General features: G+C 40.3%; 1 protein-coding gene across 1 annotated transcript; it reads right to left on the bottom strand.

The window, feature by feature from the left end:
• Nucleotides 1-2590: 2590 nt before the first annotated feature.
• Nucleotides 2591-4947, bottom strand: LOC134864853 (microfibril-associated glycoprotein 4-like). The gene is made up of 5 exons (XM_063884149.1): nt 4886-4947; nt 4486-4683; nt 4268-4364; nt 3547-3714; nt 2591-3165 (listed from the first exon to the last, which is right to left on the bottom strand). Exons 1-5 carry the CDS (start codon nt 4892-4894, stop codon nt 2888-2890), a joined length of 750 nt encoding a protein of 249 aa, XP_063740219.1. The 5' UTR covers nt 4895-4947; the 3' UTR covers nt 2591-2887.
• Between the last annotated feature and the right edge of the window lie 6660 nt (nt 4948-11607).

The raw sequence follows: 11607 nt of genomic DNA, 5'->3' as shown, positions 1-11607 counted from the left end.
AGAGAGAGAGAGAGAGAAAACCAGAGCGACAGAGAGGGGGAGGGAGGAGCGGTGGGAAAACCTACCAACAGCGCCTCTGTTTGCTCTAATCTTAAAGAAGCAGCTTGGTTGTATTTTCTGTTTCAAATATCGTTATAAAAAAGGCACATATATACAGCCATAGTGCAGATTTCTGTGGGGTGGTCATAGACAAAAAATAATAATACAAAATAACTGAAACATAGGTTAAGAGAAGAAAAGAAAACCCCTCATAATTATTTTTAAAAGTGTATAAACATATATAATAAAACAATTAACAAACTAAAACCTAAAGGTTGATGTTATATTCTATCATAAATGCTACTGAGATCATTTCAATAAACACACATTTTTATTGTCCTGCAGTAAAACACGAACACAAGATTGAACCTGGGATAATAAACTAATCTTTATATACTGGATAAATCAAACGCCTTGTAAAAAAATTACAGGCACTATAGTCTGTGTGTGTGTGTGTGTGTGTGTGTGTGTGTGTGTGTGTGTGTGTGTGTGTGTGTGTGTGTGTGTGTGTGTGTGTGTGTGTGTGTGTGTGTCTGTGTGTGTGTTGTGTCTGTGTGTTGTGTGTGTGCAGTGGTGGAAGAAGTATAGTACAGAAGTTGTACTTTAGTAAAAAATAATAATAGCATTAAACTATCAAAGTAAGAATTAAGCTAAATGGCCATTTTAAGCACGACATATTTCTTAATTATTTTTATGAAAATGATTGGTGCATTAATGTGTTCATCACTTCATTACTGCACTTAGTGAAGGTGGTGTTTAGTTAAATTATTTTATACACCACTAGCTTAAACTATCACAATATATAATAATAGGTGTTGATTTATGTTTCAGCAAAGAAACAAGTTACTTAATCTGTCAATTAAATGTAGTGGAGAAAAAAATGACAACCTTTGCCTACAAAATGTAGAGAAGTAAAAGTATAAAGTTGCAGGATATAAAAATACTAATTTACTTGAGTAAATGTACTTCAATACATTATACCACCTCATAAATGCTACTGAGGTCATTAAAACAAACACACATTTATTGTTCTGCAATAAAACACGAACACACTGGAGTAATGAGATATATTGAACCTGAGATAATAACGTCAAATGAATCATTATACACTGGATAAATGTGTGTTGTGTGTTGTGTGTGTGTGTGTGTGTGTGTGTGTGTGTGTGTGTGTGTGTGTGTGTGTGTGTGTGTGTGTGTGTGTGTGTGTGGCTCATATATTCCAATAAATACTGCCATACATTTTAATTGTTGACATTCATGGATACATCAAGTTTGTCAGCTAGCGCCACCAGCAGGTTAACCATCTCCTCTCATTAAGTGAAGTATCTTAATATACACAATATACATTTATAAATAACTATGAATTAAAACAAAGTGCAGCACCACCTGATGGTCACTCCCTGTAGGTGAGATGACGTCATCCTACCTGTGGAGACACACCTTTCCTCCCATGAAGTCTAATCAGATTGTGCAACACAAGGGCGCCACCGTGTGTTGAGTTGACGTGCATTCTGTTTGACATTTACCAGAACGCCCGAGAATTGCTTTTCTAGCCAAAAAATGAAAGCCGATTTTTTTTTTTTTTACTCACTTCAAATGTATTGGTTGCTCTACAAGTTAAGATTTCTAAACAAAATCATACAAAACAGAAAGACTAATCAAATAAGATGCTTTATCATAAATTGAATTGAAATTGAATGCATGAATGACTTCAGTGACAGGAAATCTAGTAACTGCAGGAAATACACCTACACAATTCATGTAATACTGCTAAATGAAACATTTGGTGACTCATAGCAGCTCATTTTATGCATCATACTCTTTGTGAAAGATGTCATGTTACACTCACACACATGCGCGCGCGTGCACACACACACACACACACACACACACACACACACACACACACACACACACACATTGTTAATTTGTGCTGTACTGTTCATTCAATTTCAATTCAATTTATGATAAAGCATCTTATTTGATTAGTCTTTCTGTTTTGTATGATTTTCTTTAGCAATCTTAACTTAGAGCAACCAATAAATGTCAAGTGAGTAAAAAAAAATCGTCTTCCATTTTTTGCTGTATTTGAGAAAAGCGATTCTCGGGCGTTCTGGTAAATGTCAAACAGGATGCACGTCAACTCAACACACGGTGGCGCCCTTGTGTTGCACAATCTGATTAGACTTCATGGGAGGAAAGGTGTGTCTCCCCAGGTAGGATGACGTCATCTCACCTACAGGGAGCGACCATCAGGTGGTGCTGCAGTTTGTTGTGTAAATGTATATTGTGTATATTAAGAAACTTCACTTAATGAGAGGAGATGGTTAACCTGCTGGTGGCGCTAGCTGACAAACTTGATGTATCCATCAATGTCAAACATTCAAATGTATGGCAGTAGTTATTGGAATATGAGCTACACACACACACACACACACACACACACACACACACACACACACACACACACACACACACACACATGTGTCTATATATATATATATATATATATACAGCCGCGGACGAAATTAAGGGACCACTCCAATTTCTTCTTAAATATTTATCTCTTCGTGTATGGCAGCCATTCCCATGTGTGTTGAATTCCAAAACAGAGAAAAATTCCCAGTAGTTAACAGAATTTAAAAAAAAAAAACCTTTTAAAAAACATTTAACTCAAAAGACGTACCTATAAAAAATATAACATATATATATATATATACATGTTGCATTGAAACAGTAATTTCATTGTTAGCCACAAAGGAAAATTATAGTTAGGTAAACAAGAATGATCAAGTTGTCAGACATTTTGTATAAACTTGTCAACAATAACAGCGTACAGCTAATCAGGTTATTGAATGCTTGCACATGCAGTGACTGATCTGATCTTCAAGGCAAGGGTCTTCAGGCATAACTTCCAGCCCTTCCACGTACTCCAGAGAGCTTGAACGTGTTCATATTCGTCGACAAGCCCTTGAGGTGCGGTGTACAAACCGGTGGGGTTAGCATGGTGGCATTGGTTGTACCAGAATCCACCGAGATAACTCTGAGCGCAGTTTTTCTCCCACTGGTCCTGATCGTTGTCAAATGTTGTGAACTTCATGTTGTTGTGTGATGTCAAACTATCCCCTTGAAGCAAAGAGAAAAACAATGAAGTTGATTCTTGAAACCCAGAAACCCTTATTTTAATGCTAATGTGTGTCAGTAGATAGTATCTTATTGTTTTTGTGCAATAAATACAGAAAGGAACAATAGGCACAGCACATGTGTGCCCCTTGAATAGTGGATAAAAAAAAGTTGTCTAGGATTACATTTGTCACATGTCCAAATTGCAACACGTAGTCCTCAGAAACACCCATCAAGTTTTAACCAACTACTCTCCTTTCCTCACGCAATTTTTTATAATATTTTTATCACACACATAACGAAGAGGGAAACCACCCGAAAAATAGAAATGTAGCCCCTTTAAACTTATATTTCCAAAAGTAATATCCACACTGTAATCCTTACCTGCGTCTCCACCAGTGAAGCTGCCCAGGTGAAGCTGACAACCGTCAGTCTCAGAATCAATGGATAAGAAGGAGTACTTGGCGTACGCCTTCCCGCCCTCCCAGTCCTCCATGTCGACCCTCAGCTCGTTTTCCTTCCTCTGAGTCAGCAGGAGGATGTTTTCCAGGCCTGAGAAGATGCAAAAAATCCATTTCACATAGGCTTTAACAATTCACTGGCTATAGCCCTTACTTTTGTGACCAGAGGCTGTTCCCTTTTTACTTCAGGTAAAATTCCAGCCTAGACGTTGGGAAACTAAAAATCACAGAAACTGCAGGATATTGTTGCTGTAATGTGAAAGAAGAGAAAACTTCACCTAGGATGTAGAGACCCAGTCAAGATAAAACGGTTCAGTGCCTTAAATTCAGTGTTGCAGCAAATACTGTTTATGTAATTTCATTTAATTTTAACTTAGTTACTAAAACAAGTACTGAAAAGGACAAAAACAAAACCTACTGAAACAAAGAACTGTAACTTACAGTTACTGAAATAATTACCTGTGCAGAATCACTTTTTTTAAACGTGTTAATTTTGCCCCTCTTATAAAATAACTGGCCCCAGCCTGGCCCCCCCAGTAAAATTAGTCTAGAAGCTCCGCTGCCAGCATTCAGCTGTGGATACCAATCATTATAATTTTCCATCCTCTGACAGCATTAACATTTATTTTTCCTTCAACACTCACCAAGCCAATATTCTCCTGACTGGTTCCCAAATCCGGCCATATAGTTACTCCAGTCCCTGTAGAAGTTTACACTCCCATCCATCCTCTTGAGGAATACCTGAGAGGAAGATTATGAAGAAGAGTGATAGAGGATAATGGGTTACCAATATGTTGTACTACAGAGAGCAGGTTTACAAGGTCTAAAAAATTAAAGAGACAGTAAAGTCTGATGTACAGACCGTCCATCTTCCCCCATCAGTGTTCATGTCACTGTAGACTTTAAGGGGAGTGTTGGGACCCCCGGGGAAGATGTCGTACACCCCACTGGGGCTCTTGTTATCATGGCAATAGATGTCATTGCAGTCGACGGGCAGAAAAGACTGCGAGCCAGAGGCCGCTGAGGCTGCAAACCCCAGCAGAGCCACGAATAATGTCAGCTGGATGCAAAAGAGAAGAGATTTTGAATATCTGCAGCACCTTTTGAAATGATATCCAACACAGTTTTTATTATTAGTTTATTCATGAATGTTCATTTGCTCAGACTACATCAACTTTGAGACAGCTCCAAGTACTGATTCTAGTATTGATCATCAGCATAGGACAGAGAAAATAAAAATACAAATATTTGTGTTTTCTTACCTGCATCATCTTGATCACGGAGAGGAAGGTCTACGCTGAGTTGGACTGTGTTGTTTGAGGTGTCTCTGGATCTGATCCACTATATTTAAACAGTCTGTGCATCACGTGGTTTTGGAAGTGCGTGACGAGGTGTGTTGTTAGTTATCTTTATATAATGATTATCTGTTGGCGTATCTCATAAACACATAGCAATGTTTTAAACAAACATAGAAAAGACAAAAACGAACTTGGCATTCATTACTGGTGAACTGGTTTGATAGGTTGATACAGGACAAAGGACAGAAACAATGTAATCAGGAAAATAAAGGGGGGCACACCTGGTTTGGCAAGGGTTGGAAGTCATTGGAAGTCTTAGGTTGGTGATTCCCATCCCTGGCCAGTGCACCGGATGTGCAAACACATTTTCATAATGGGCAAGCGGTGGTACTACGACTTCTCAGGGCCCAAATTAACTTTTTCCCATTGACTTACATTGGGAAAGAGACATCTGCAAATCAGCAGATAATTTATTGAATCTCAATATCCCAGTATCAATACTTTTATAGCCCTTATTTGAATCATTATGTCTTAAAAGTTGTGAAATGGGTTAGGGTTAGGACTGGGAACTCAGATATTCCCACCCCTCCTGATGGCTATTATCTCTCAATTACCCACATCCTAGTTCCTCTCAGTAGGAGGAAGCTTCCGGCAGAGGAAAACACACAATAAAAGCCTCACATAGCTAGGAGAGTATGGCACTAACCAGGAACAGTCACCAGAACCTTTAGTAAACATCTTTGGTCTGGAGCGTGTGGAGACAAGAAGGGAGCCTGAGATGACACTGGAGCAGTGATTGAGCCACTGTTGGACCTTAACCTTGTTGTTGTTGTTCCCTAATTTCACTTTGAAGTTCAATCATCTGAATTAAAATAATCCTCAGAATGAAACCTTGAAGTTTTGATCATTTCAATCAGATAAGTTTCAAGGGGGTTGAATATTTTTGAAAGTCATTTTATGTATTACAACTAATTACAAAAACAAAGCATCTCAATCCGTGGATCCAAGGACCACAAGCTGCTGTTCAATATGAATACAGTTTAAATGAACACAGAAATAACAATGGGAACTATCTGAGACGCTACTGTGAACAGAAAGAACTAAATTAAAAGCCTCACACAGGTGACTCTGAAACGGGCGGGGCAGGTTATCACAAAGAAGGGGAAACACACCAGGAAATAAAATGAAAGGATTGGACAAGGGCCCAGAATGTGAGAAAAAAAGCTTTCCTTACTCTGTCTTTGGAAGAAATGTTGTTACAATGCAGAAGCTTGTGTAAACGATGCCACAGCGCAGTGTGTGTGTGTATATATATATATAGACAGTGGAGGAAACAAGTATTTGACCCCCTGCCAATTTAGTTAGTTCCCCCACTGATAAAGACATGAACAGTCTGTAATTTGTATGGGAAGCTTATTTTACCAATGAGGGACATCATATCAACAAAATAAAATCCAGAAATGTACATAAAAAAAAAAAGATATTTATTAATTTGCATTTAATTGGGGGAAATAAGTATTTGATCCCCTTGCAAAACATGCCTTAGTTCTTGGTGGAGAAAGCCTTGTTGGACAGCACAGAGGTCAGATGTTTCTTGTAGCTGGTCACCAGGCTTGCTCACATCTCTGGAGGGATTTTGGTCCACTCCTCTCTGCAGATGCTCTTATAATCCTTAAGGTTTGGAGGCTGATGTGTCAGGGTTGGGGAAACAGAACCCAAGTGCAAACAAAAAGCAAACTTTATTTAAAAGCTGTTGATGAAAACACGAAGCAAGGGGAATACAGGACAACCAAAACACAACAGGCAGGTATCATGGACAAGATCAGGTGAGAAATGACGACCGAACAAGAGACAGAAGGGAAACAGGGACTAAATACACAAGGGTAATCACAAGACAAAACACAGCTGGAAGGGGGAGGAGAAACACAGGGACCACAGGTGAACACAATGACACAATCAGGCACAGGAGGGAAACGCAGACAGGAAGTGAAGCTAAACGTGACACAAGAGGGGAAAACATTTCAAAATAAAGCACAAAACAAGGACATGATATGATGTTTGGCAACTGGAAGCTTCAGCCCCCTCCACAGATTTTCTATGGGATGAAGTTCCGGAGGCTGGCTAGACCCCTCCATCACATTAATGGGCTTGTTCTGTAGCCACTCCTTAGTTGCCTTGGCCGTATGTTTTGGGTCATTGTCGTACCGGAAGACTTATCTCCTCCATCCTCCCCTCGATGCGGTGAATCGCCCTGTCCCCTTAGCAAAGAAACACCCACAAAGCATAATGTTTCAACCTCCGTGCTTGACGCTGGGGATGGTGTTCTTGGGGTCATAGCCAGCATTTCTCTTCCTCTAAACACGACATGTCGAATTGATGCCAAAGATCTTGATTTTGGTCTCATCAGACCACATCACCTTCTCATAAGCCTTCTCTGAATCATTCAGAGGTTCATTGGCAGATTTCAGAAGGCCTGTACATGTGCCTTCTTGAGCAGGGGACCTTGCGGGCACTGCAGGATTTTAATCTATTACAGCATAGTGTGTTACTAATAGTTTTCTTGGTGACTGTGGTCCCAGCTGCCTTCAGATCATTAACAAGTCCCTCCTGTGTAGTTATTAGCTGACCCCTCACTTTTCTCATGATCATTGATGCCCCAAGAGGCGAGATGTTAGATGGTGGAGACCCAGACCGGGGGCAGTTTTGTCTTTGTTTAATTGGAGGAAATTCTGACTCATCCAGTCATTGATTTGTTTAATGCACTTACTCAGTGTTTGAATTGGAGCAAGTCTCCTGGTGAAATGGTAATGTAAATGTGTCTATCATCTGCATAGCTATGGTAACTTGTTTTGTTGCTTTTCATTATCTGAGCCAGTGGAAGCATGTAGATATGAAAGAGAAGGGGCCCCAAGATGGAGCCTTGAGGAACCCCAGATGTCACATTTCTGAATTGAAATTCAGAGGCTACTGACACTGGGGGGTTTGTTAGTCTCTCAACCGTAGCAAAGGCACGTGAGGTGTTTTTGGCAATGATGTCAGAGAAGAAAGACTGGTGCATTTTTCAAGTCTTTCTTCATAGATTTCAAAGTGAACCTGGAGATTTGTTTTTCTCCACCCGCGGTCAGCTTTTCTAGACTCTCTTTTTTCTGTTCTCCCGCTCATGGCCTTTCTCCATGGAGATATTTTCTTGCCACACGCCTCCTTTACCTTAGTGGGAGCAATGGCATCTATAACATTTTTAATTTTTGAATTAAAATAATCGACTAGCTTATTTACTGAGATGTTAGCGAGGGGTAGTGTGGGAGAAAACTTCTGAATAAACGTTTCCCTTGTGTTTTCAGATAAATACCCTTTTGTGGTAATCTCTTTTTGAACATTTTTGTGAACAGAAATAGAGCTCTCAAAGAAAACACAGCAATGATCAGAGAGTGCAACATCAGTCCCTGCAACCTCAGAGATGTTCAGACCCTTTGAGTTGATTAAGCCTAGAGTGTGCCCCTGTTGTGCGTCAGAACCGTTACATGTTGAGTCAGTCCATAGTTATCAAGAACACAGAACGGTTCTTTAGCCCCCTCTGTCCTCGGGGTTGTCAACATGGATGTTAAAATCACCAACGATGACTAGATGGTCAAAGTCAATACACATTATAGATAGCAGTTCAGCAAAGTCATCAAAAAAGCTTGCAAAGTATTTGGGGGGTCTATAGATGTTTAGGAACATAGCTCGAGAGGAGCATTTCAGCTGAAGGGCCACATATTCAAAAGATGGGAAGGTTCCATAAGATGTCTGCTTGCATTGAAGGGAATCATTAAACAAAATAGCAACTCCACCCCCTTTCTTATGCATTCTTGTCTAACTCATAAAACTAAAGTTGGGAGGGGTTGATTGGATAAGAATAGCTGTGCTGTTTTGGTTTTTTGGTATATCCATTTATTGTCAAAAACATCAAATCCAGATTGTACTTGGTGATAAAATCATTGATTAAAAATGTCTTTCCTGCTATCGACCTGGCATTTAATAAAGCTAGTTTAAGCTCGTTGAATACACTCTCAGTCTGATTTTGTGTGACGAGCTGTGACTGACATGGAATCACAGCTAAATGTGATAAATGCACACTAACGGTTGATCGCTGTCTGTTTCCAAGCTGATTTACCGTTCTTAATCTATAACCTATCAACACAGATATCGGCAAAGCTATTGCAGGCCGGGTCCCGGCTTGTCCTGGACAGATTTGAGAGTGCCATAAGCCCTTGAGCCTGAACCCGGCATATATTTGTTAGAGCTTGTTGCATTTTCTACACACACATCCTTATCAGGCTCCGGAGACAGCGGATGCGGTCTCGAAGGGGGAGGAGGTGGTGCACGTTTTGGTTTGGATGATTGTGGTAGGCATTGTGATGAATATGGGGGAACTGGTGCAGGTGTCTGCTTCGGTGATTGTAGTAGGCACCGTTGATGGACGGGTGTCAGCTTGTGAATCTCCTGAATCACCTTCAGGCAGCAGAATAGGCGGTCACTGATCTGCTGGTTGGGGGAGTCTCGGCCCAGAGAGCTGGATGGCGGTTTGGGTGTTGAAGGGAGAATATCTTCAAAGGCGTTGATAAGGGGGATGGGTGGCAGTGGAGACTCATCCTTTTGTCTCATAGGTCTCCCATAATCACGACTCTCCTCAGGCAGGTGCAGTGATAGGTTTTCAGACAAAGTCCATCTGCCTTAAAAAGATGCCTGCGGTCCCAGAAAAAGTTAAAATTGTCAATAAAATGGACAGAATGTTCATTACAGGCAGTTGAGAGCCACGTGTTCAGCGCAAACAATCTGCTGAATCTCTCCACTCCTCTTCTGACTGGCGGCAGAGGGCCACTGATGAACACCTCAGCATTTAGAGAGCTGACAGTTTTCAACAGACATTTAAAATCTTCTTTCAGCAATTCTGACTGTTGTTTCACGACATCATTTGTTCCTATGTGCAGTACCACATTTTTCACAGTCGGGTGTTTAGCCCCAATAAGCAGGATCCTGTTAGCCAAGTCAGGGACCATATCTTTGGGAAAACGGAGTACTTTGGTGGTGTGTAGACTTTTTAAATCTCTTACAGCAGAGTCGCCCACAATCAGAGTTTCAGGCCTAGTCGTTAGCTTTCCCTGTAGCCTTTTACTTTCCGAGTAACTTTGGTCCTTACCCTTCTGTGTGAAGAACACAGGTTATCCAGGTCATCAGAAAAAGATCTTCGGTTCTGTGTCAGTGGAGCATATCTGTTCAGAAGTGGCACGCTTGGTTGATTAGGAGGATTGTTTGTAGTCCTCCCTTTAGCAGCAGTCCACGGCTGTTTCCTAGAAATGAACTGGGGTTGAGGAGACGCTTTGCCTGGGTGATATCAATGCAGGCCAGCCGGTCGCATCACAGACTTCAGAGCGCTGGGCTCTGCCGGTTATTCGTCCTTCCAAATCCCATGGAGATGATTTACTCTTAGGCTTTGCACCCAGAGAGTTCCAGGGAGGACTACCACTTGTAGATTTATCAACCAGCACAAAGCCCTCCTGTTCCTTGGAATCCTTATAGCTGCTAACTCGCTGTGAGTTAGCATGCCCTTGTCGATTCTTTTGGAAAACTAGTAGAGTGGTGTCGTTCCCACATAGTCCATTTACTTCCACGTTAACTTCCAACCGTTGAATTTTAGTTTCCAATACGGCGATCTTCTGTAGAAGTTTCTGGAAGTCATCTGTAGCGAGAGGAGGCATTTTGCTGCTAACTAGCTTAAGCTAAATAGCACGCAGAACCAGCAGTCTAGGCTTTAGCTGTTGCTAGGCCACGCTTCTATCAGCTGAGGTCGTCGTAAAACTATTGAAATATGGCCAAAGCCATCCGTCTATTTACGAAGAATAACTGTCCCAGTGACAACTCAATGTCCACGAGAAGCTGCTCGAAGTTTTCAGAAAAGAAAAATAGGAAAATCAGCATTAAAAAAAGTAAGCAAAAGCAGGAGCAAGCAGAAAAGCATCTGCACTGTACAGATATAAGGTGAATCTGACCAGGGCCCAGAATGTCACAAACAAGCTTTCATTATTCTTTCTTTGGAAGTTGAAAAAACTTAAAACCTTTTAAAAAGGTAGCATAAAAAAAAATATATATATATATATATATATATATATATATATATATATATATATATATATATATATATATATATATATTGGGGAGTTGCAATCTCGACCTCAGGACGTGAACTATAGAGGTCTTATATTTTCCAGTTATTATGATTTTATATCAAATGTTTTTGTCACACTGGACAACCACCGACATCTTCAAAAGCAGCCAACATAAATTACATTTTGTCCCTCCTTTGTTAGTCTATTGTGTGGCATCCTCTGTCTGTGCCAGTCTGTTCTCGAATTAGAACATACTGGCCATAAAGTGACTCTGAATCTGATATAATCATGAATTATAGAGCTAATCCCTTTCATGTTTCAGATCATAAAGGTGGAGCCAATTTTAACTACTTTTTCTATTTAACAATTGTAGACTACTTAACCATTGTATGGTGTTCGGGTCTGTGGGACCCGTTTTCATTTTTTAATCAAGCAAAAAATGATACGATTCATTATTTTTTCAAACTCAGACTCAATGACCTTGGCTCATTTACTATGAAGAACATATATCAGAACACATTTTCAATGACCACACACTGT

The sequence above is a fragment of the Eleginops maclovinus genome, chromosome 5 (assembly GCF_036324505.1).
Source record: "Eleginops maclovinus isolate JMC-PN-2008 ecotype Puerto Natales chromosome 5, JC_Emac_rtc_rv5, whole genome shotgun sequence".
In the NCBI taxonomy this organism is placed as follows: domain Eukaryota; kingdom Metazoa; phylum Chordata; class Actinopteri; order Perciformes; family Eleginopidae; genus Eleginops; species Eleginops maclovinus.
The sequence above is the reverse complement of the archived record's forward strand: the minus strand, read 5'-3'. Positions and strand labels throughout refer to the sequence as shown.